The sequence below is a fragment of the Dermacentor variabilis genome, chromosome 1 (assembly GCF_050947875.1).
Source record: "Dermacentor variabilis isolate Ectoservices chromosome 1, ASM5094787v1, whole genome shotgun sequence".
Taxonomy (NCBI): Eukaryota; Metazoa; Arthropoda; class Arachnida; order Ixodida; family Ixodidae; genus Dermacentor; species Dermacentor variabilis.
Genome location: NC_134568.1, coordinates 252,932,331 through 252,958,970, shown reverse-complemented (window position 1 = coordinate 252,958,970; position 26,640 = coordinate 252,932,331). Strand labels below are relative to the sequence as shown.

General features: G+C 46.4%; 1 protein-coding gene across 1 annotated transcript in view; it reads right to left on the bottom strand.

The window, feature by feature from the left end:
* Positions 1–26,640, bottom strand: part of LOC142561097 (ubiquitin carboxyl-terminal hydrolase 10-like) — a 102,321-nt gene that overhangs the window by 70,599 nt on the left and 5,082 nt on the right. Inside the window, exon 2 of the mRNA XM_075673422.1 lies at positions 19,654–19,743. Coding sequence (XP_075529537.1) covers positions 19,654–19,743 — 90 coding nt within the window. The remainder of the gene's footprint in view (positions 1–19,653; positions 19,744–26,640) is intronic.

The window sequence follows — 26,640 nt, the reverse complement described above, 5'->3', positions numbered from 1 at the left end:
CCTCTTCTGCCAGTTGCTACAGGTTTTGTTTGTAATACGGACGTACCAGGTTTGTCTCGTGATAACATTGTCCTCACACACTGTAAGCTGTGTGCGCGAGTGAAAGCATGCGATGGTGAGCAGACGATGGCAACTCACTCATGTGCACAAGGGAGGAAGAGGGGGGGGGGGGGGTCGTAGAAGCAAGCCGTTTTCCGTTACGTGCATGGCACTGGGGGAGATGAGGAAGGGGGGTGTTGTACTTCGGTCGCACGGGCTTTATCTTTAATTATCAGTTCAGCTCTATTCAACATCTGCCAGATGTTTGGAGCATGGAAAAAAGCCTGAAAAGGCTTGACTGGGTCCGTGCACCATAGCATGGCATACAGTGGCACCAATTCCATACAAAAAGTAGGAAAAAATCAATTTGCAGGAAATGCAAAAACTTCAGAAAATACAAAAGCAATGCAAACAACAGGCAAATATGTGCATAAAGAAAATTGATGAATATACAAAAACATCGTGTGAAATTCACAGGACCAGAAACAAGAAAAAAAAAAGTACGGAAATACAAGTGCCGTATTTACTTGCATAATGATTGCACTCGAGTAATAATCGCACCCCGGAATTTCGTCGTCTAAATTCAATTTTTTTTCTTTCGCATGTAATGATCGCACCCCGAACTTATCACAGCGATATGTCGTGTGCCAAGTCTAGTTAAAGGGATACGGAATAAAAATCGAAGAATATAGAGAAAACCCCACAATTGCATTCCTAAGACACGATTGCTATAGTATATAGTCATTATTCGGGTTACTTTTGAGCGGATGGCTTTATTTTTGACTCTCTATGAGCGGCCACCGCGTCACTCGCAAAGCGCTCCCGACAACAAGCCGGCGGATCTGACGTCACACCTACCCTCAGCAGCCGCGGAGCGAGCTGGCCGGCTGCGCAGTTTTGTTTTCCTCGCGCTGCGCAGTGCAAAATGCAAAGTTCTAGTGACAGCGATAGCATGAGCGGAACTTATGACTCCGACTTGGATGAGCGGCCTACTGAACGACCACGAACGATAAAGGCGTATGCCTACGATCCGTCCGCGTCGTCAAGCGAAATTGACGACGACCCGCCGCAGCAGTCCCCCTCCGCGGTGCCGAGAGAGTCTGGACCAGCAAAGTGGTGTTTACACTGTGCTTACGTGTACACGCGTTCGCCTCGAGAGATCAGGGGCGGCATCATAGGTGGAAACCAGATTTAAACGCGGTTCCTGCGGCTCGGATCGCAAGCTCGCACCTGTCACGAATGAGTTAGCGAGACGAGAGGCGCACGCCTCATTGACAGTGTTGCATCCGTGGCGGTGCGCCCAGCGTGATTCACTCACGCAAACGCTTTGCCATGTTTGGCTTCAACAGAGCGAGGACGCTTATGCCTCAGGCTATGCAATGTCAGTGGACGTAAGGAATTTATTTTGCGTTCTGCGCAAAGCGGCTTGCTTCGCCCGCTTGGATGGGTAGCTGCTTGCGCGTAAAACCTGAAAGCCATCAATGCACAATACAGGTGCCGTGAGTACACACTGTACAAAAAAAGAAAAAAAAAACGTAGAAATCGTTGAAGATATTGACGCGTGTAGACCTCCCTGTACCTACGCCATCGGAGCAGGTGTGGCCGGCGGCGTGAGCATAACAGTCGGCTGCCGACTCTCGCGCGGCAAGTGCTTGATCCGCGCAAGTAGCTGTTTTGAGAATAGATGCGATGAAGCAACGGGTGAGGATTGGAGCCAGGCATGTGCAGTGACTGAAATGCGCCTCTGTAAGCAGGGAACGTCTTGTTATTCACGGAGTGAACGAGTACATGCGCAGCGGTTTCAGCGTCCCGTTGTTTCATCGCAGCCGAGCACTCCTTCCCTTGGTGCACACTAGATGGCGCCACCAGTCTCATGTCGGCGAATTTTTTTTCGTCAGCCGTCGCTTCAGACGATGCGGATTTCGATTCATTCTGGCAGAATTGGCCAAACATCTGGCTCAGAACGTCGTACAAACGACAAATTACGGTCAAACGACACCTGTGCGCAAAACTACAGCGTGAACAAGTACGCGAGAAAAAAGACTACCGCTGCCTGCCGTTTTCACATGCGCACAGCAGACCCTCGGCATTTTGCGGCGTTGACACGGATGCTCCACACATCAAACCACAAATCCACGAGATCAAAGACGAGGTTTTCGAACAGCTCACACGAGGAAGCGGTACGAATAGGACGGTCGAACAAAGAAAGCGCGTTGCTGCAAACGTCAACTCGCCCCTTCGCGCGCTCAGTGTGGACGATCGCTCGCAATGGGCCTCGAGGTGGGTAAGCGTGACGTGATATCCGGTTTTGCCGGAGCTTTCGGAGGAGGCCGGCAGGTGCTGTGATTTCAGAAATATTCACTAAAATAATTACTTTTCGCTCACTTCTCCTCAGAAAGAGTGTTGTTTTGGTCGCTCTCGGTGTGACAGCTCTCACTGGAGACAGAAATCTCGGCGACAAATTTTTTATTCACTATCCCTTTAATGATCTCACTTACCATCTGTCGAATGCTACGCAAACGACTCTCGAAGCCATACTAAGCGATCTAAACGCATCAACCATACTTAAGCAGGTGCTCGATTCCATTCCTTTCATCAATTTCCACACTTCCATGAATAAAAAAAAAAAGCTACAACCAAACTTACCTTGGCTTTATTAAATATTGTAGACTTCATAATGGTTTTGGTCAACAACAAAAAAAGCGCCTTTCGATTCTTCTCGTCTGCACTCGTGGGCACGCAACAAATCGCGAGCGGCGACGATAATGGCCACGTTTACACTGATACGTTAGAAGTGTACCCTATTCATACGTCGACGCTTGTAACACAGCCAACATATTCGCCCACCCTTAACGGAAACGTGCCATATTAGGATAGTAGTGAAGACAAATGTCGTAGTTGCCGCAGCATGCCAGCCATGTGTTTCTATGTCACTAGCAGCTAAGCGCGCCCATCTCTGTTTCTGTCCCCTCAAAGTGGACATGGCTACGTTATTGTCACAAACTTGCCAATAATAACAATATTATTCATTACTGATACGGAAGAAACTGTCAATGTGCGCAATGTACTCACGAGAAGAAAAAAAAAATATCACGTTCGGCGCATCCAACTTGCTCCGCCGGCCGCCATTTTTGTTTACCTGTTGTCATCCCGCAGCAAACGCCAGGATGGAAAAAAAAAAAAATCTTTTTGTGGGAATTTAACCGGCATAATGATCGCACCTATGAATTTGCGTCAATTTTTTTTACAAAAAAAAAAAGGTGCAATCATTATGCGAGTGAATATGGTAGTGTTGATAGCGATCTGCTTTAGGGGCACAGCCTAGGTGGGCCGATGGCTCATAGTTTTGCGTGAGCTGTGTTCTCGCCACTCAGTTTGCTTTAAAGCGATAGAAAGCACAAAGATTAATTCGCTTGCTGCTGCTACCACGATTCCTCATGCCAGCATTTTGACAGCGAGCATCTGTGGTCATCGAGTGTGACTTGTTCATGCTTGCCTGTGTGCACTGAAACCACGCTTGTTAATCTAGTTCATACATGAATGTTTACAAGGAAGCATTCTACTCCCGCAGCTGCAGCGTATGATGCAGCGGCATGAGCCCCTTCTTGAATATGATCTGCAATGCCGGCAGTTTAGGCGCACCGAGGGGCAGCAGCTTCGTATGTGCTATAGCACCCACATGATTACGAGTCACCCCCATTCACGAAGTGAAACACGACTCTCTCTGTTTCTTGTTTTTGCCTGTCCACACACAATGTGCATGGCAGGCTTGCAGTAGGGTGCCTCGGTGCAAGCACTCCTGGGCACGGCACATCGAGGCACCCTAGTCTCCAGGATTGGTAGCGGTCACTGTTCCATGTTGGTTATATACAAGAATTCGGCTTAACTGAGTTCGTCATAACGAGAGTTCACTGTAGTAAAGGAACTGCAGTTTCATTTTTTATGCAGTTCCCTCTTATTTCGCATGGTGAGTATTTTTAAACGAGCTCAGAAGACGTGGACATTTGAAAGCAAAAATGGTCTACAGTCACACCCAGCTATATCGAACTCGACAAAAAACGCCTATCAGTTCGATATAGAGCATAATTCGATATAAGCCTGCTAAATAATCGGATGTCATAAAAGCGCATACCACTTGTAAAACCACTTGATGAACCTAGCTTAGTTTCGCATGAAACAGTCCTGCATTTTCTTCTGCTTGAGCAGTTTCGCTGCCTGCGACGCACGCACTTCTCCACATTTTCCGAGGAGTCGGTCGGAGCAGCTGAGGCCACAACCTTCCGCATTCCCGCAGAAGCACCGGAATAGTGCGAGCGCACCAATAACTTTGGAGGATGTGGGCAAAGGACCGTCGCTGCTTTCCTCATTGTGCCCACTTTCACTTGTGCTCAGTACGATGTTCACAATGTAAACTTCGTTCTCTGGCTCTCCCGTGGTCGCGACACCATCATTTGCACTCCCAAACTCGCCCACTGTTGATTCGTCAACAGCTTCTGGAAATTCTGACAGCTCACTCCAAACATTGGCAACACCGGCAACAGCTTCGTCGGATCCATCAGAATTTACAGTCAACACCGAGCATGCAGAAGCCAGCATGGCTGAAGCAATTTCCAATGAACCATTCGTACACGGCCGTGCGTAAGCGTCAGGAGTCACGGGCATCGGGTCGAGAGTTTGGCCGCTTTAGCCCTAATCTTCCCCTTATTCTTCCAGGATCGTACTGAGAGTGCTCCACGGAATCTTGCACGCTGCGGAGACACCTGACTTCTCACCGCGTTCGACCCGATTTATGATTTCCAGCTTCGCGACGAAAGGCAAATTCTGCCGCTTCATCATGGCAACACTGTGGCAGAAGGCCCACAAGGCGCACACACAATGAACCAGAAAAGCAGCGAGACAACTCGCACTTCCGCCACCTTGCACGACGAGGGCACAAGAGCCTCTGATTGGTTGTCTGAGCAAGCGCTGCGGGAGGGCCAGGATAATTTTTTGCAGGGGGGTGTCGAAGGCTCACTCAACGCAGTGGCGTCACGGTAGGAAGAGAGGGTTAATGGAGCCGGCGGCACCGGGTTTCCCCACCACCGCGAGGGAAAGCCAACTTCTGAGGGCACTTTTCCGCTACTTGACATTCAATATATTGGGAGTTGCTGCTATTTCTGTTCGATGTAAACCTAATTTTTGCTATATATACTCATTGTAACTATACCGTGTCCAGAAATTGTTGGATATATAGAATAATTCGACGTAAACGGGTTCGATAGAGCCGGGTTCGACTGTACTGCACAAGCGTCGCGCACTCTCCAAAACATCACAAATCTCGCGATAGTGTGCATCTGTGGTTGATTCTTTCGATGGCCCGAGCAGCAGCAAGTCAGAGAATGTTGCCTTTTCGTCTGAATTTAATTCAGCAAGCGACAATGGGAGTGCCCTAAAGTTTGGGTTGCTCCACCTTCTCAAGCCATAGCCATTCAGAACCAGCCATAGTAGAATAGTAGAATTTAGTAGAAAGTAGTAGCAGTAGTAGAAAATGGTAGAATTTTAGCAAATGCAGCATCAACAAAACCCCATAAAAATAAATATTTACTGTAAGATCTGCAACATTTCCCTGTTTTACATCATGGAACTCCTTTGGCACATGGCGCACACAACTACAGCAGTTCTATACAATTTTTTCTAGCTGTATTAGTTTTAATACAACATTTTGATTGCATTGGCTAATAGATCGCAAAATCTTTTGTATATTACACAATCTTTAGAGGATTTTTTTAGGTTAAGCGTATTACACGTTTTGTTTTTCCATTTTACTCAATGCTTTTATTTTTGCCAATGAAAATTTTGTTACCCCGAAGAACCAATAATAAGACTTCTATGCCCAAAAAGCATATTTATTTTGCTTTCTGTTCATGCATTGCAAAGAAATTCGAGTCCACATTTTGTAAACTCACTGAGGAATTGAAAAATTCCCCATTAGTTCTGCAACTGCAGTTTTCATGATTCTGAAGAATTGGCATGTGATGGGGTTAAAGCTTTCACCTGGACAAGCTGCTGTCAGCAAAGCATATTAGAAAACGTTCTATGTATGCCATTATTTTACTTGAATTGCTACACTGTGTAATTCATGTCGCAATAGCAGTAAAAATGCTAATTATTCTAACTTGTCGAAATTTACGCCGAGTTTTAAGGTTCTATTTGCTCTCATATTAGGTTTATGAGCTTGCATAAACTAAAAAAGCAACCCCGACATTATTCCTGATGGAACAATTACATTTTTTTTAATAATAGTAGTCATAAAGTGCATTTTTTCTCATGGGTGAAAGTAACAATTCCAACATAATTCTATAATCGTGAAAGATACCTTCACATTACAGAAAATAAGTTTCACAGAGTGGATAAGAACAATAATTCTGTAGAAATTATTCTGCACAACATAAAGAAAGGGGGTTAACCGAGGGGCCCGATTTTGATTAGTCATATCATAAGAAGCCAACAAACACTGAAACCAAGGACAACATAGGGGAAATTACTTGTGCTTAATAAATGGAGTAATGAAACGATAAATTAATGGTAATTAAAGTGGATGAAAAAACAACTTGCCGCAGGTGGGAACCAAACCCACAACCTTCGCATTTCGCGTGCGATGCTCTACCAATTGAGCTACCGCGGCGCTGTTTTCCCATCCACTTTCTTGGGTATTTATGCGTCCTAGTACAACCCTGGGAGTGTTAGCCAGCGCTGCCACTCACAGACCTTGGTGGCGGACGTGGAACGTCCTTCATGCCGCAGGCGTCACGAGAACGTGATCTTTCGTTTCATTACTTCATTTATTAAGCACAAGTAATTTCCCCTATGTTGTCCTTGGTGTCAGTGTTTGTTGGCTTCTTATGATATGACTAATCAAAATCGGGCCCCTCGGTTAACCCCCTTTCTTCTCGTTTATTACCGTATTTACACGATTGTAAGTCGACTCGAATGTAAGTCGACCCCCCCCCATATCGCTTGACAGAAAAAAAAAAAAAAAAACCGAGGGCGCATTCGATAACGAAAATTTATTAGTATGTCATTGGACTACTCGTCTTCACTAGTGCTGCCATCGTCATCGTTGCTGCGGTCCCACAGCGCGTCGTGGTTCAGCGAAATTTCAAATTTGGCAAACGACCGCACCAGGACATCTTGCAGAACAGCAGCCCACGCCAAATGCACCGAACCACACGCAGCCGTCGGGGAGGCTCTTTTGACAGGTCCGGTTGGCGTAATTTCGCAGTCTTCTGCCGCCAGCCACTCGTTGTACTCACGGCGGAGCAGAACCTTAAAATTAAGGCGGAGGTCCGGGCTTATTTCATGACCACGTCGCACTTCACTGGCAGGGACCGATCATGCATTTCAGCGACGTACTGTACGCCGCAAGCTTAGCCTACAGCTCCGGAAAGCGTCCATACTTCGGCACGTGGGAAATTTCTCACTTGCCGTCACATAGGTGAAAATTTTGCTTCGCTGCAGTCGCCACTCTAGCACCACCCGTTTAGAAACATCGAAATTGCGGCCCGCTGCGCAGTGATTTGTTTCTTCGGCGTAAAGGATGGCAGCCCTCTTGAACGCTGCTGTGAACGAGTGCCGAAAGATTAGTGGGCCTGCAGCACTCATGACGATTGGGGAAGCGTAGAAGCAGCACGTAGCCGAAGTGGAGCGCGTCAAGAAGTTAGTCAAACCAATACCAATGCCTTTAAACAGAGAAAGAAACCCGCGAGCGGTGTCTGCTCTTCCATGAACTACCGATACTCCCCGCAAGCGCCGCCGTTCTGAGGGTGCCGCCGCAAATGGGAACAGCGGCGCTTTTATCAACTATCGACCCCCCCCCCCCCATGAGTATTGCATGCACTGTAAGACTCTCAAAAATGTTGAAAAACCCTTCCGGAAAGCGAACAAACACGCGGGATAGCGAAAAGATACGGGTAGGGCCATAGAGCAAACATAAAATTGTAACTACGTTGTAGCTCTCGTTGGTATGGCTTTTTTTGGCGGGGCCATGTTTTGGTTTCGATTGTAAGTCGACCCCCCAACTTCAGACTTTCAAATTTTAAAAAAGGGGTCGACTTACAATCGTGTAAATACGGTACACAACGAGGGTCCCGAATCCGGCAACATTGATGCCTTTAGGTAGCATATGTGGGTTTATTGACCAGTTGCCTTCACCCAAAAAGATCACGTTCTCGTGACGCCTGCGGCATCAAGGACGTTCCACGTCCGCCGCCAAGGTCTGTGAGTGGCGGCGCTGGCTAACACTCCCAGGGTTCTACTAGGACGCATAAATACCCAAGAAAGTGGATGGGAAAACAGCGCCGCGGTAGCTCAATTGGTAGAGCATCGCACGCGAAATGCGAAGGTTGTGGGTTCGGTTCCCACCTGCGGCAAGTTGTTTTTTCATCCACTTTAATTACCATTAATTTATCGTTTCATTACTTCATTTATTAAGCACAAGTAATTTCCCCTATGTTGTCCTTGGTGTCAGTGTTTGTTGGCTTCTTATGATATGTCTGCACAACATCGTTTCATTTGTGTGTGCCAAGTTCATGGCACCTGAAAAAAATATTTTGCCGGAAAATATCAAAGGCAGTACTCCCCACGATTTCTTAAAAAAGAATCAGATGATCGACTACACATGCTACACTCGAAATGAGCTGACCCAATAATATTGCATGGATTTTAATCCATGCACACCTATGCCACACAACATTTTAAAAATGATAATGCTTGATGGCACAAGGGCATGAGGTCAGAGAGTGCCAAAAAAATTAATAAATTATGGGGTTTTACGTGCCAAAACCACTCTGATTATGAGGCACGCCGTAGTGGAGGACTCTGGAAATTTTGACCACCTGGTAAAACGTGTGGTTGCGAACCTGTCTTAGAGGAATGCGTCATTCTAGGTGGCAGTCGTAATCAGCTCACAAGAGAAATCATCGAAGCAAAGGCTATCATTGGTCTGGGACATGCATGTGTAAGCTCACCTTCATTATCATTATCAAGCAATGAATTGGCATATATCCGACTGCAGCCACAGGCTGTCTGAATATGTTGCCACTTGGTTACTATCAGTTTTGTTGCTTGGTTTCTTTGTAATCTCTTGATGTCATATGGTTTGCCGAGTGTATAAGTAGTCTTGTGTCACGAAATAAACCATCAGTTGGAAGTTTGCGCTCACTCTTTTCCGTTCCCTTTGATTACCCCTACCTCCTTCCTTTTTTGCTCTTTCTGAGCTGCGCTACAAGCCTAAAACAGTCATGACATACCAACTCGCCCAAACTGCCACGCTTTTGACCACCTGGGGTTCTTTAACCTGCACCTAAGTCTAAGTACACGGGTGTTTTCGCACTTCGCCCCCATCGAAATGCGGCCGCCTTGGCCGGGATTCGATCCTGCGACCTCGTGCTCGGCAGCCCAACACCATAACCACTGAGCAACCGCGGCAAGTTAGAGAGTGCCAAGGAAATTATTTTGTGTTGACTGTTGAATAGAGTTAGATCGATTCAAAGTAGCATTTTAACAAATTCAAACAGCTGTGGGTTACTTTCATGTTCATTTTATCTACATGTTCTCTCTGCTAAAAGGCTGCTACAGTCGCTGACCGATAATTCAGAAATACTCAATTCTTCAGACACTTTTGCAGCACTGCACCACTCATTGTAAGTAAAGAAATTTCAGGCAATTTCGGGCAAGTGTGTCACTCGATAATTTAGACTATTTCTGCTCGATCGCGGGCTACCGTACAAACCGATGTATAAAACAAACATATAGTAGGAGGTGAAAATTTTGGGAAGCAAAATAGAAAAAAAAAAAGTTTTATCCGCATATAAGATGAGTTAGGAAAACACGAGGAAAACATTTAAAATGCACCCCGCACTTCATTCACTGTCTTCCTCAGCTGCACTCTCTTCGGGTAGTTCTTTGTCGGACATATCTTCCCAGAGGTACCAGGGTGTCTACCAAGTTGACATTTTCAAATTCCCTGAGTTTTCCAGGTTTTTCCTCAGTGCCTTTGCAAGTTTTCCCGAGTGACGCGGAACTATGTTTGATGTCAAGACGGGCTGAAACCGTATCGCCCAATGCTGTCACTTTCTAGTAAGCATAAAAAAAAAAAAAAAAAGAACGACTTAGTCGAATTTGAATACTAAGCAGTAGTGTTTATGTTATTCAAAGAGAATAGAAGGGAGGTTTTAGCAAAATGCACAGCAAATAAAGTCTTCGAACAAAAATGCAAATAGAGTTGGACATTCTCAAATATGAATAAAAAGATGCATACGAAAGCAAATATTTTCGAATATGAGCTATTTCTATCAACTGATAGCAAGCTAACTGGTATGAGGCCCAAATGTCACAATTGAGATTCCCTCTTAACAGCTTGTAAGTGAACCTCAACTGTCCTGACATACTCTCAGCCCGCGCACGACGCCTCAGTGTTCTGTTTGACTGCGTTATAGAGTTTATTTTGGTTTGGATGAGGGACACCTGCATCTCTGCATCAGCCAACACTTTGTTTTGTTGAGCTCAAGCTCCTTCAAAACAGCAGCAGCACGCTTCCTTTCCTGCTCATTCCTCAATGTGTAGGTGCTTTCTGTTCTCTTCCTTCCACCATTCGTTCGCCCCACGGACCATTCGAAGCACCTTCTTGGTCAGGTGCACAGTCCACGTCCAATTTTTCGAACTCCCTAGGGGCCTCGAAAACGTTAGAAGAATCGGCCAGTTGGAAAAAATAAATGCATGTCATTTACTGCCATTAAGGGCTCCAACCACAACAGGCACATACGAAAATGCTCTGAAGGCCTGTCGGTACACGTATTAGGCATATCGGTGCTCGTACTGTGACAGGAAATCAGGAAGTACTGGGTGCACGCGTGTGTAATTAAGGAATACATACTGTTTCCCATGGCAATAGCCCCTTCCCTCACTTGTTATGCTTCACTGCAATACTTTTTCGCATGCTTCCCTAAGTAAGATTTCTGTAGAGAGGCGAAGTCGACTTTCGGGAACCGGCATTATAAAACGCGCCATGCTTACGAAGCTTCTAAGCCAATCGCGAGGACCACAAAGGCAGAGTCCGTGCTATTGCTGACAGCAGCAAATTCTTTCAATAAAAAACACGACACCCAACGGCAAGAAGCTTCATAGCGAACGTCGAAGCAGCTAGGCCTAGCGTTGCCGCAGTGATGGCTACGGCTGCCAGCGGATCTGCGTGCGAGAGCGCCGGTTCGAGGCGGCGAGGTAATCAAAATGGCAGAAGTGGTGGCTTTGACTAATGCCGTTTCGGACATGCGATCATGGTAAAACAACCGGAAAATAGGACGGCGAAGAGTTCTTGCGTCCGACATTTCAGACGTTCTGATACATTGACTCTATGGGGTACGTGGTGGCCCCGCGAAGCCATCCAAATTATTGGGACTCCGGAAAGTTGGACTGACTGTACACTGGTAACTCCTCCAGCCGACAACAGGGCGTCAAGGACGATAAATTACAACTCCTGTCTGTTACGCAAGCCAGCATTACCGCAAATTTCGACCCTTTCAATAAAATTACAGCTAATTTTCCCTGATAGAAGCACAAATTCCCCGAGTTTTCCCTGAGCTTTTCCAGACTACTCAAAGTCCCTGAGAATTCCTGGTTTTCCCGGTTGGTAGACACCCTGGGTACTCATCCTGTGCCATTGGGCGCGTTTGAGATGCCGCACTTCTTGAATGCGCGATGCACAAGGTCCTCTGGTATACTGGCTCATGCGTCTACAATCCACTTGCATAGCGCAGCTGCGAAGCCCGCTTCAGCAGCCCGATCGGCGTTACTGCAGGCTCACCTGAACGAACCCAATCTGCGTAATACCGCTTGACTGCATACTTGAACAGCTTAGCTTGTTCACGCAAACATCTAAAGGCTGCAGCTGAGACGTCATCCCACCCGGGATAACGACGAGTTCAGTGCCGGATTCACGCAACAGCCTCTTCACTGAGTCGGCCAAACGGCAACGAAATACATCCAGCACAAGGATGGACGGGAACAAGCACAGTGCACCGGGCCGCCCACACCAGACAGACTTTATCCAGTCGAGCACAAGATTCTCGCTCATCCAGCCTTTCTCATGGCATCTCGTGACCACATTTTCTGGCACCTTTAGGCACTGTCTTGCGCTTGAAGACGACATAGGGCAGAAGCTTGCATCCGTCTGCCGTGCATGACAACATGACGGTAACTTACATTTTCTTGTTGCCAGTGGACCTGACATAAACTTGTTTAGAACCCTTTTCGTGCATGGTGAGGGGCGATGGCAAGTTCAGATAAACCAGTGTTTGGTCGGCATTGCGAGATTTACCCTAGCTAGAAATTCTTGAACTTGCGCAGTGAAATAATGTGGCGCTGGAAAGCCACGAGCAGCTCTTCGAACGATTCTGCAAAATCGAAGTTCGGCAGCGTAAGAAAAAACCAGCACGGCAGATGTAGCGATAAATCCAGTGCTTGCTCGCTTTGAAGGCGCAGCTCGGTAGCTCTTTTTGTCTTGCAAGTTCCTTAGTTTTTGTCTACATAAGCTCCACGTTCACAGCTAAATGCGCGGCTCACTGTTGGTGTACGAACTTTGTCGGGGCGAATTCCGATTTCCGGGAATGTCCCACTCTTTGGGCCGCGAAAGCTTCTTCGTGTTTCGCTGCACACGAAAAGGGCTTTCCTCGACGCCAAACTGCCTCCTGGCTGCACTGTTGCCGATGTCCTGTGCGGCTAAAATAGCCTTTCTCTTGAAAGCAGCCGAGTACCGTTTTTGTGGTCCAGACATCTTGGTCCTTCAATGCGGAATAAAAGATGCACTTCACGAAGCATGGTTTGCACCTGTGCTGCCAAGGTACGCACCCAACAATAAAGAAACGATGCTGTAATCACGCAGCAATAACGAAACCAAGCCGTAGCCACACAGCAGTAAGGAAGCAAAGCCGTAGCCACGCAGCAATAACAAAGTCAAGCCATAGCCACGCAGCAATAACAAAAACAAAAATCTAGCACAAATGACAAATTTTCTTTCGGATCCGCATATAGTAAAAGACGAAAATCTGGGACGCTAATAATAGGGAAAAAAATGTATATACGCAGGTTTTTGTGGTAATCTGAAAAGTGGGTTGAGCTATAAAGTGTTATTTTGGTTTTGATATGTTGCAGGCATGGCCGATGGCCACATAGCCAGTGCCTCCCTCGAAACTAGTGAAGCCTAGTAGATTCCATAGTCATTGAGCATGCCCAAACCTAAGGACCAGCCAAGCTACTAAGTTGTAATGGCTGTATGTACAGTTTGTAGTGCGTGCCGTTACTGGTTCCACATGTCCTTCATTTGCGCATTTGCACGTTAAATAGCGACAGTGCCAGGCGACTTCTTCAAGCAGTTTCAAGTGGCTCATATTCTACCCTCAATGTCTGCACTGATGATAGAGGGAAGCATAGGCCAATGAAGGTTGCAAAGAAACCCACAATAACTTGCCTATCACAACATTGTCAAATTCTGTTATGTTGCCAGGGCATGGCGATTTAGTGCATGCATTGACTGTACTTTCATCTGTCTGCAGTGGCATCATGGCAAAAGTCGAAACACCAATTGACCAGATCGATAACAAGTGCAAGTGCACATATTGAAAAACTAGTGCGACTAGCACCAAACACTTAAAGGGACACTAAAGGTTACCAGAAACTCAAGTTAAAGTGGTAGACCAATGTTCTAGAACGTCTAAGGCGTCAATATAATCGCGAACAGAGCTTTAGTAACTGAGAAATTGAGGTAAATGCATGACACGATTTGAGACCCCCAGCGACATTCCGGTACTAGCCCGATGACGAAAGGACTCCTCATAATTTGTGTTACTAATACTCAACTACTCGTATTAAAAATATCATTTCATTCGATTATAAGACGGAAAAAAATGCTACTTGTCTACGTCTATTCGATTCTAAGAAAAAATAACATTTTGACGTTACCCTTCAGTAATATGGGTGTTCGAAAGGTTTCGTTTTCGCTCGACTCTGCGCCACGCACGCTTTGGAGTTTCAGTAGTTTCGTTATCGCGTCGTGCTGTGAGGGTTCTGCTGGCTCGCGAAACTTTCATGTCGAACAAGCAGTGAGAATGCCACGTCCATGTGATGTCGGGGGAAGCCCTCGTTGCTTTCCCGCTCCGGAGAGCCGGTGTCGAGGCCGCCGTCGTAGTACGCAACGACGCCGGCAGTGCGAGCCCTCAGCAGCAGGTCGCGCTCGTCGGTGCTCAAATCGCTGAAGTTGAGCCCACCATCGCGAGCCAATCTGTCGGTGTCAGGGTCCATTGCGACGAGCGTCGAAGTTAGCGTCATAGAATGAAGTACCAGCTTATGGGCGTCTTGCGCTGGAGTTTGAGGTATAGTAGCGGCGCCTGGTGGTGGTGCAGGAAACGACATCTCGGTCGTGCCAGCTTGGGTCGTATTGAGTAAGTATTGAGCCCTGGCTGTGGCGAAGCACGTTTCAAGGCCGAGTTTTGCGTCGATTCGCACATTTTTATGCCCTGTTGCGAGTGCGAAAAGGCTCGTCGCTTCTCATAGACCATGCCGACCACCCTGCGAGCTCGCCGCAGCCTATAGTTTAACGAAAACAGACTCTCCGTGTGCCGTGGGACGTAATTCGTTTCTCCTTCCGCTAGCCACCATACTCCCGCTTTCGCTCTGCTGTCGGCTCTGTCTTGGCTCTGTTTCTGGCCGCGCGTTCGCGTTTTGCGCAGAAAAGCCGTAGCGCCGTCTGCGGACGCCGTTCTACTCACCGATGGCGCAACGTCACTATGAGACCATGATGTCAGTACTCCTCGATCGGAGGGCGGGCGATTTGAACTGCGCTAGAGGTACGCGGACGCTTCAGAACGCATTTTCTCTTAAAATAAGTCTCTCCTTGGCACGAAACAAGCGTTTCGAGGTTTTTGTGATGGTATTTCAACAGTCCACGTTGACTTAATAGTAACCTTTAGTGTCCCTTTAAATGCCCAGAAGCGACGCCCTTCTTGGCACAGTGACAAGCATGGTTTCATCAAAGTACGAGGCCCGCCAAACACATCTGTTGTTAGTTATGTAAAATCTTGCAGAAAAAGCAACATCGAAAGTGATCAGCCGAGATTACGGCATTTTTTTCTTTGGAGGGGGGGGGGGGGGGGGGGGCACTTGTGGAATAATGTCACTTATTATGGCAAATTCGAAATTTCAGACTTTCAGCTGGAGGTCCCCTTTGAGTGTGAATTATCGGATGGCGACTGTAGAGTGTAAAATCTTACCAATTACGAAGAAAAATTTCACAAACGAGAAAAATTATGTAAATGCAGGAAGCAAAGACAACTGTGAAAATAGGGAGCCAGCTACAACAATACTTTGTGCACTTTTTATAGTTTGTACCTACAGTTAATTCTATCCTGAGCAAAAGTCCTTGAAATCCTGAAATTGGCCCTTGCTGAAGAAAAACTTATTTTGATTCTAAATGTGGCCCTCACCAAATACAACCTTGACTAGTCAACACACAGGTGCCTGATCCCAGTGGCAGTCCCAATTACAACTCCAGTGGCTGCAAACTGTCTTGACATCTCTAGGAGCCCGTGAATGAGTAAGACATGTTATCTACCGCTGAACACGCAGTAGGATTTTGAAGTGAAAACAGCCACTCATAATGATTATGTACTTACCCAATTCTAATGCACGCCTTTTTTCCAAGAAAATTGGTCTGAAAATTGGCTGCACGTTACAATTGGATACGAAATCAAAACCATGCTCACAGCATAGCCTAGTGTTAGAGCCAGTGCTATGTCATCACAAGATGGCACCAGACCAAATTTTTGGTTAGGGTGATGAAAAGGTAAGTTATTTGACATGCTAGGCTAGCAGCAACAGTCATGTCACATGTTTTTGGAACTCTGAAAACTTGCATCTGTTGCAGGATAAACTGGTCTAAGCGGGCCACTGTCTCGTTTCCAATTGAGGCAGAGTGACTAGAAAATTAGGAATATGAAATGCAATGGACTGCAAAGAGGGCGACAAGGTGTGGTTAATACAGTGATTAGAGATGTCCGAGTCTGACAACGATGGACACTTATGAGCAAATAAATTTTCATTCCGTGAAGGCAAACTCTGCAGGTTTCACTTAATCATTTTAATACTGATTGGCAGAATTGAAGGAATTTTCCAAGTCTTTTGTGAATTTTTTCAACAAGAACTAAATATTAGGTCTCAACAACACTCATTCACTACTTAATTTCATTAATATAATGATGGTATATCTTTGTTAAATATATACAGCTTACCGGCCTACTCAGGTCTACGGGGTTGAGGATTAGGAGATGTTGAAAGGGTGAGAAATATTCCCCCACATAATTACACTATGCAGAGAATGCCCAATTCAAGCAGCAAAGACATACAGTGCCCCGACGACACTGTCAGCCTCCGCTGAAGGATGGATCCAGCTCTCGAAGCTGGTCATTTGCCCCCAGTGCTTTCATTGATGGATACTCAAGTTAGCTGCCCTCACGGCCACGCAGTAGCCTTAGGCCCAAACAATGAAACATTCCCTTCCTTCGACCGCTTCCTAACCTTATGTGAGGCCTCCTTACAGCAAAGGACCGATGGAGGAGCAAGCATACTCTGAAAGCTCCCTTCGCCGTCCTCACATAAGGAACTGTTCCCACATGCCTGGGTTCGAGAGGATCTCTTAAAGGCTTTATGCAAACACAATTATTCGATAAAAAATGTATTGTCACATAATTTTTAAATTGATGTGCTAATATAGAGACACGTGTATGCTTTCTTATAGTTTTGTTTACTGAACGTAAAAAAGTACCACATTATAGCACAAAACTTAATGTACTCCAGCAACGCTGGCATGCCGGCGTCATGCAACACTGTAGCAATGCCACTCATGCCAAACCTGCGACTGAAACGAACGTGCCTGGCAAGACGTACTGTGCTCGCACTTCTCCGCAGGCGGGCAACCGCGCACATGCACAAGCAAACATCATGTGGCTAAGCAGTGAGATGAAGCGCTCGTTCAAGGCCAGGAGCGGCGTAACGAAGCATGAAGATAGCTTTGGAGCTACCTTACGCTAAGGAAGCACCAAGGAAGCCTTCACTGAGGGCCCCTCAGTAAGGAAGCTTTCAGAGTGACATAAGGTGGCCTCACCGGAATGAAGGCTTCCTTACTGCACTAAGGAAGATTTCATTGTTGCGCCCTAGACTCCTACATCGACATGTGGAAGGCAATTTCTTTGGTGATCTCACCTCAAAATTATTTTCTCAGCAACAGTCAGTCTTTCAGCGCACTATGCCCTGCACAATGCCCTGCACTAAGCCCTGCACTATGCAATGCAAAGAACTGACCTCACTGTTAAAGGGGCCCTGAACCACCCCTCGGGCATGTTGAAATAACTAGGTCCGTGGGTAGCACACGCTGCTATGAACATCTTATACTGTTGTACGTGGTGCATAGAGCTTGCAAACGGATTACGAAGTCACATTTCTCTCAAACGCTCTTTTCAACAGAAGGCCCTGTCCTCACTCTCTTCTGGCTGCTTTATTTCGTCATTCCCTTAGATGGCTGCTATTGGCCAATAGCTGACATCAAGCTGCGGTCGGCTAAATGGCATAGATACCACGGCCGCTGCGGGGTGCCGCCACGAGTTCACTGGCTAAGTGCACTGCGGCTCGCTGAGGACAACTGTGTATGGCCTATGTTTAGAATGTTGTAGGCACCAAAGGTGGAAGTCATGGCGTCTACGTTAACATCAAAAATGAAATTTGAACTGCACGCCACCGTGACATTTAGAAGGCAGAGCACTGTGGGCACGTCCCACTGCACCGTAGCCTTTGCAGTGCAAGGAATTGAAGAAGGAACGGGAGCACAGCGGAGGTTATGTTTGATTGCCAATAACTACGCTTCTGCTGAACACACTGAAGTACTTTTTGAGGGGCGAAGTATTTCTGAAACAACCCATTTCCACTTCCAATGCCTTTCTCCAATTCAATAAAAAGTGGTTCAGGGTGTCTTTAAGCTTTTATCTACCTCTCACGTCTCTTAAAGGGCTCCTCACCAAGCCGCACTGCAAATTTTGGTTCTACATTGGAAGTTGTAGAGCGCTGTCTAGGGGGTGCCTTGCCACAATTTTAAAAATTGCTTCATTATTAGAGAATGTAAGTAAAACTGAAAAGTAATATTGCTATGCTTTAAGGAAGCAAGCTTCTTTGCCAATGTAGGTAGACAGTCTCTTTCAGCCTCGACTCGCTTTCGCAAGTGACTTTTCCCTGCCTTCTCCCATAGTAGAACTGAGGGAGCCCGTTATGTTTACATTGAGAGCCCAGTGTTGCATTTTTCTTCCCCTTTTTGCTGAACAGCTCGCACCTAGTGGTGGTATTGTGCATTTGACATTGTATGACTTTCTTAAGTCATGTGCCATAATCGGAGACATTGCTGGCAGAGCTGCAATAGAGGTTTTGCAATAGAGGCATTTGTGTGTGTAACATTGGCTCTCTGGTTGGAAGTGGGGCTCCCTCTAAAGTGTGGGGATGCCCGACTTTCACACGTCCCCTAGCAGTTTTCCCCGCATGGCTCTTGTGTCTCCTGTACTCTGGCTTGTCCGGGTAGCTAAGCGCCGATGGCATTTGCTGATTAGTACAATAGATGGTGCAAGTGTTGTGCTGCTAACACCACCTAACAATGGAGTTACTAGGGCGCAAAAGGGAGCAACCTGTTCTTTTTGGCTTGGAGTCGGCAAGCTGCGTGAATGTTTCATGCGCTTGCCAGGCATTTGCAAGACTATCCTACAAAAGGCTTAGGAGCAAGACACCAGGATGGACAAACACTATCATTAGACTGTGCCATCGTTAATGTGGCAGCACACTCAAACAAGTAGGCGGTGTACAGCATGGGTGCAAACATATTCACTCACTATCTGGTCGTAGTGAATCCATTTTCTTCAATTTAAACGCACCCCCATCGGTATGTTCCATCGGTAATACTTCGGCTAGTTAGCTGGTGCATAAAAGGCGCAATAAATGCCCTTGTGAGTGCCTGTAATACTGTGTTGTCATCCCTCTGTCACAAAAGCATGTTTTGAGACCACACAAAAGGAAGGGCATGCGGGCACCTGCCACAAATTTAGCTTTTCATGCTATGCAGCCACTCGATTCCTTGCAAACACAATTGCCACCTTATGATTTAAGACTTAATTGTATGTTTACAATGCCAAAACCTGGCGATGGGCCTGTTAAGCCACAGCCAGCAGTTACAACTGAAATGCCACTGCATCAAGTGTACAGTGGCCTGCTATATAGTGATGTTATAAATACACCTAATGCAAATTTTTATATACTGCACTTTGCTTGTCAGTAGAGCTTGGCCCATTTTTAATAGCAGATGTCAGTTACACAACTTTCAAAGTGCCATTCCATAAATTCTCAAGCTAACAGTTATGAACATCGAAGCCCTATCAATCTAGGTTATGTTACGGGTGAACGCACGACACACGAAATAACACAATCCCACATACTTCATTTGCCTAATTGTGCTTGACACACCTCCCTGGTGTATACACCATAGGTTTTGCAACTTACCTCAACACAATCGCTTCCATTCCTTAAGGCCTCATCTAGAATTTGTTGATCTTTATCTGGCAAATCAGCCCAGTTGAAAAACTCCAGGCTCTAGAAAAATCAAAAACAAAACAAAGAATAAAACTACACGCCATACATATGCATGGAAGGGAAAAAAGAAAAGGCACAGCACTTCAGCACCCCAGGCCTTGATTTTGGCATTTGCTTTGATATCACCAGATGATACAGCTACATTCAAAGTGGGGGAATGCAAAGGAGTGTGAAGTCCCCACTGCCCCCCCGCCCCAATATTCCCTTCAGTCATGCATTACGACAATCAATACGTAGATGCGCCGCACAATTTTATTTAAAGGTGCAGCAGACCTTCTTAAAAGAAAGCAAAAAGTAGAAAGATGCTTTCATTTTCTAGTGGGTCCTCATAATTACCCATTAATTAAATTTCTATTCAGTAAAGTCAGGAATGTCCATTCTTTCGCAACATTTGACTCCCCCATCCAAACCGCAAGTAAAGGAAAACTGACAATATTTTGTCTTGCCCTTTTTTTTTTGCTTTTAGATAGCGCCGATTTCATAATCATGGTATGACATCACAATTCGTTGAACGTGCAACAAATTTCTCTGCAAGGTCATCCTATACATCAGGAAAATTGGGGGGGGGGGAGGGGTTACATGGTGCCATTCATGCATGGTGATAAGAGTTCAGAGGACAGTAACAGCAGGAGGTGGTGGTCACAAACTACCAACACATGCACAGGTCAGCCTGGGGAGGTATTCTGTAGGAGTCCACTTAGTGGACTGTCCATTTCGGCCGCTGCCGATTGGATGCAGCTGTACCAGCAAGGAGAAGACGAGCGGCTCCAGCCAATCAGCAGCGGCCGAAATGGGCAGTCCACTAAGTGGACTCCTACAGAATACCTCCCCAGGCTGACCTGTGCATGTGTTGGTAGTTTGTGACCACCACCTCCAATTTCAGTAACGTACAGATTACTTGTGAAACTACGCCAAAAAGCCATGCTCCATTTGGCGAGCATCTTGAAATGGTTACCTTAAGGGCCCTGAAACGGTTCGGACAAATTTTGTTGATGCGTAGGGTACAGCTAAACTTCGCACCACAATTTGTGTGAAAAGTCTCATATTAAGAGAGCTACGGACAATTACAAGTTACTCTCCTACATAGTCATGCATTTTCTCCTCAACTCATTCGCCGAGTTATCAGGGCTAAGCTTCGCCTTCATTGGCTCTGCGCCATGACGGCAGCACGTGTCGTCGACTTCTGGTTCTCTAGGAGAGAGCGTGCGAAGCCTCTCCAAACTCTCCGTCAGCTGCTTGACAGTTGAACCCAAGCGCGAGCTATCAAAGCAGCTTGCGTTGCCAGCATTCTGGCACAGCGCCTAACGTGTCTGCATCGTAACCACAAGTGAGCTGGCCGTTTCGACGGATGGCTGGAGGCATAAACTAAAGCTGTTGAAGGAACTTTAGCGTAGACGTACGTGAGCAGCCTGTCAGTGTGCAATGTCCAGCCATCTGTTGGCACACAGCTTAACCAGTCAAACAAAGCGCTAACATTGCTCTAACCAAATGTAAAACATTTTAGACATTTACAAAAACAACGTATTGACGATTACACTTGCGAAAAATTTGCACCAGCAGCAAAGAAGAATACATTTCGTTACTGTTAGTGTGTGTGGTTGAGCTCACTGCCACCAGGTGGCTGCACCATGCAGACCATTCACGTTTGCGCTTCTGCTCATGCCGTGAAACGGCACGGTCAAATGGCCAGGTCTAGTCAGGACTCGCAAAACGCTATTGCATTAGTAATCCTCCAGTGTAAAGCGACGGCCGCAAATTCGCAAATCCTGGCGCCGATCGAATATTGGCAATCCGACGCATTGCAGCCAGCCCGCTCGTGTTCTGCCTTGCAGAGGAACATAATGTCGCAGCTTGAAATATTGCTAGTCACTACGTTTGCAATACACAACGCAACAAAGTCGAATCATAATGCTCGCAAAAAGACAGATCGACTCTAACTGCAGAGCTCTCGTGAAAATGGAGCACGTAACACAAGATTAGATTTTTAGATTATGGGGTTTTACGTGCCAAAACCACTTTCTGATTATGAGGCACGCCGTAGTGGAGGACTCCGGAAATTTAGACCACCTGGGGTTCTTTAACGTGCACCTAAATCTAAGTACACAGGTGTTTTCGCATTTCGCCCCCATCGAAATGCGGCCGCCGTGGCCGGGATTCGATCCTGCGACCTCGTGCTCAGCAGCCCAACACCATAGCCACTGCGCAACCACGGCGGGTCACGTAACACAAGCAGACAACGCTTTGTGCCGGAAGGGCTTAAGTGTAGTGAGAAATTGTACTTGTGCATTCTCTTTCTGTTACTTTCTTTTCATAGAAACAAATAAACTAACATTCCAACTATTACGAACATCATTTGTTCACCATAAAAGTGGAAAAAGTATCAATGACGCGCCATGGGCAGCCAATCGGATAGCTCGCCCTACCGACGCCAATTGGGTGATTTACGTCAGATGGGTAGGGGCGGCTGAAAATTCCACCGAGCAGTGTGCTGCAATCAGCAGCGTTGTATATTTTTTAAAAATTATAATAAATTACATGATTTACATGCCGACGGTCTCGTCAAGGTCGTTCAAATTGGCACATCAACGCCGGAGACAGAGTCGGCAGGGTGTCTATCAAGTTGACATTTCCAAATTCCCAGAGTTTTCCAGGTTTTCCCTGAGTGCCTTTGCAAAATTTCCCGAGTGATGGAGAACTGTGTTTTATGTCAAAACGGGCTGAAACCATATCGCCCGATGCTGTCACACTCTAGTAAGCATATGAAAAAAATAAAAAAATTAAATAACTTAATCCAATTTGAATACTAAGGAGTAGCGTTTGTTATTCAAAAAAGAATAGAAGGGAGGGGTTAGTAAAATGCACAGCAAATAAAATGTCTTCGAAAAAAATTGCAAATCGAGTTGGACATTCTCAGATACGAATAAAAAGGAGATGCATACAGAAGCAAATATTTTTGAATATGAGCTATTTCTATCAACTGATGGCAAGCTCAGTGGTATGAGGCCCGAACTTTGTCACAATTGAGGTTCTCTCTCAACAGCTTCTAAGTCAACCTCAACTGCCCTGACATACTCTCAGCCCGTGCACGATGCCTCAGTGTTGCGTTTCACTGCTTTAAAGAGTTTATTTTGGTTTGGATGAGGGACGCCTGCATCTCGGCATCAAGCAACACTGTTTTTTGAGCTCAAGCTCCTTCAAAACGGCGGCAGCAAGCTTGCTTTCACGTTCATTCCTCAATGCATAGGTCCTTTCTGTTCTTGTCCTCCTTCCGCCCCTCGTTCGCCCCACGGACCATTTGAAGCATCTTCTTGGTCAGTTGCACAGACCATGTCAGATTTTTCAAACTCCCTAGGGGCCGCGAAAACGTTAGAAAAATCGGCCAGTTGGAAAAAATAAATGCATGTCATTTGCTGCCCTTAAGGGCTCAAACCGCCACAGGCACATTCGAAAACGCTCTGAAGGCCTGTCGGTACACATATTAGGCATGTCGGTGCTCATACTGTGACAGGAAATACCAGGTGCACGCATGTATAATTAAGGAATACATACTGTGTCCCATGGCAATAGCCCCTTCCCACGCTTATGCTTCACTGCAATACTTTTGTTTATGTTTTCCCAAGTAACATTTATGTACAGAGGCGATGATGACATTCAGAAACCGGTACTATGCACCGCATCATGCTTTCTAAGCTTCTAAGCCAATTGCGAGGACCACAAAGGCGGAGTCGGTGCCATTGCTGACAGCAACGAATTCTCTCAATGAAAAACATGGCACCCAATGGCAAGAAGCTTAATAGTGAACGTCGAAACAGCTAGATCTAGCGTTGCCGCAGTGGTGGCTACGGCTGCCAGCGGATCTGTGTGCGAGAGCACCGGTTCGAGGCAGCGAGGTAATCAAAACGGCAGCAGTGGTGGCTTTGATTAATGCCATTTCGGACCTGCGGTAACGGCAAAAAGTCCAGAAAATCGGACGGTGGATGGTTCTTGCGTCCGAAATTTCAGACGTTCCGATACATTGACTCTATGGGATACGTGCTGGTCGCGCAAAGCCATCCAAATTATCGGGAATCCGGAAAGTCTGTAATTGTGCACTGGCAACTCCTCCAACCGATGACAGGACGTCAAAGATGATTCATTAAGATTCCTGTCTGTTACTCGAGCCAGCATTATCGAGACTTTCAACCCTTTCAATTAAATTACAGCTAATTTTCTCTGATAGAGGCACAAATTCCCTGCATTTTCCCTGAGTTTTTCCAGACTACTCAAGATCCCTGAGAATTTGCGGTTTTCCCGCTTGGTAATCACCCTCAGTCAGTGTACGATCCCCCATCCCGTTTGTGCCCAGTGATGTGCGTGTTTCCGACAAAACTCCCTTCTCAGGGAAAGGGCAACAAACATCTGGATTGGTGAGACCTGAGGTCATTGGTCTCCTGACTCCAGATTAGGGGAGGCGATAGAATGACCCTGAAGGGGATAAAAAGAGCGACGGACGGCCGGGGTGATCAGCTGCTACAACTTCTTCATGAACTCTTTCTGTACTACTTTGAATTTCCTTGTATATATGTAATATAAACTTGTGTGTAAAACGACCTGTATATCGGGCCCAGCCTAACGTTCCCTCACTCCCCCACGAGAAAAGTACATTCCACATCTTTGGATCCCCAGTCGCAACCCCCCCCCCCACCACCACTAACTCACCTTCAGAAAAACAATCCTTTGAACACAACCACCCAACCAGCATCTTCGCAGCTAGGAGTGGACCACTCTTCCACAAAAGTTGAAAGTATGGTGGCCACTTCTGGTGCAGTATGTCAAGAATGAATTTGCTGGGCAAGGAGGCATGAGCCTACCAGGAGGCCCAGAGTGGGACCTTAGTTTATTTGAGACTAATGTTATTTCTCTCTCTCTCTCATAGACACTGCAACAATTACACATAGCTGTAAGCTGATACCAAAGTTGTTCCCTTGAAGTGCACTTTACGGAACTGCAACATCTGTTTTCAATGCAAAGTTAGAGATTTGTGAACTCTGTGCTTCAATTCCTTTATGTCAATCAAGCATGTGAAAGAATGGTAGTACAGTTAAGTGCACCCTGACCAAGTCGCAAGTCATTCAGGGACCACCATATGTATAGGTTTGATTGAATGGGTTTAGCATCCTACAGCCACAAAAGGCCATATAGACTAGCATAGTGCTCTGCAAGTTCTTGAGGGTAGGCATGAACATGTGGGCAATGTTGTGTGAAAGAGCAAATGTTCAACAGCATGATAGGGGAGAAGAAACGAGTATGAGCGCTTTCACACAAGACGTTTGAACACTAAATAGCACGAGTTAAGCTACTGTGGGCAATGCTTAAGTTTGCAGCCTGTTGGTATTACGGGCAAGCTCCACCACTAAAAAAGCTGGCGTCATCGTCGGCATGACGTGGCATGAGGGTTCACGTGGACACAGCGGCTGCTTCGGAAGTGCCAGAGCGAGCTGAAGACGAAAGTATAGTCCCACCTGTGCCGTGGTTCTGATTAAGTGGTGAGGCTTTACTGCCTTGGGTGTCTGCTAGACAACCTTTCAAAGTACTATAATAGGTAGTGGCTGTCTTTGGAGGCGTGCAGCATGGTAGACTACTGCTCGGTGCTGCAGTGCCGGACATACACAACTGAGCCCGGTGTCAGCCTTACTCGCATGTAGCCGCAGGACAAGGAGCTGCGTGAAGCTTGGCTCGTGACACTTAGAACCGGCAGACAGCCATCGGCTACAACTCAGGTATGCAGCAAACACATATGCGAGGAAGATTTCTGCTATGGCGCCGGGACTGCGCGATGTTCGGTGAGTAGCAGAAAACACACACTGAGACGCTCGCCCACACCCGCGCCCGCTGCCCGGCTAATGTCATGACAGTTTGGTCTATGAACTTGTTGATGCTAGATACTGGCAAGTTCACTGGAACAAAAAGGGAGCGGTAAGACGCACATTAAAAAAGGCATATGGCATATAGTCATGTTTGTAATGAATTAATGCACTGGATTACAAAAAAGAAGCAGGGGATATCTCACACTGGGAAGACTGATAAACATACACTGCAATGCAACTTGAGAAATATTCAAATGTCGAAGAATTTAGAAGACAAAAGAAGATTGAATCGTCGCAACAGCACATCGCAGGCGCCATAGGCGCGGAAGTCCTATTTTTGAATAGTTCTGATAGCGTCCACGCAACAATGGTTGCTAGTGTACTGTCACATGATCATATGCTGCGGCTTAAAGCTCACGGCATGGTGCGAAAACACGCTCACAGCGAAAGCAAAACATTGTGCACGACCATGGATGCAGACAAGCAGTTAGTCGCTGCGAACCTGTGCAATCGCTGCATTGAGGCTTCATTCTGTTATGCTCCATTTGGTTATACAGACAGCCCACCATAAGAACATATTTCACATAGCTTATTTTCAGAGTTTGCCTACCTTTCTCGCAAGAAGCCTGTTCGGGAGACTCCATCGCGGCGACCGCATGCAGTGGCGTTCACTGTACATATTCGGTAAAGCGATAGCGTCTGTAAACGATTCTGTGCTTTCAGTTTGCCCAAGATTATATCAGCAGTCAAAACCTTCCTTCGTTTTGACAGCACCTACATAAATGTCCAGGAGAGCTGCCGCGTGGTGTTTTTATTGAGCGCCATAAGCGAAACTTGTGAGGAAAGCGCCACGTGATCCCTCATACTACGCAAGGGAGGCGCTTCCGACAGATGGCGACTCCGTTCCTCGCCCCCAATATTCTAGTTCTCCCCTTACAAATCATTACATAACAGCCAACTAGATTAAACAGCTGAGTAGGTTCAGAAAGCATGATCCTGTTATGTTCAGACTGAGCACTGCAGTGCTATGTGGCAGCTTTAAGTGCAATTA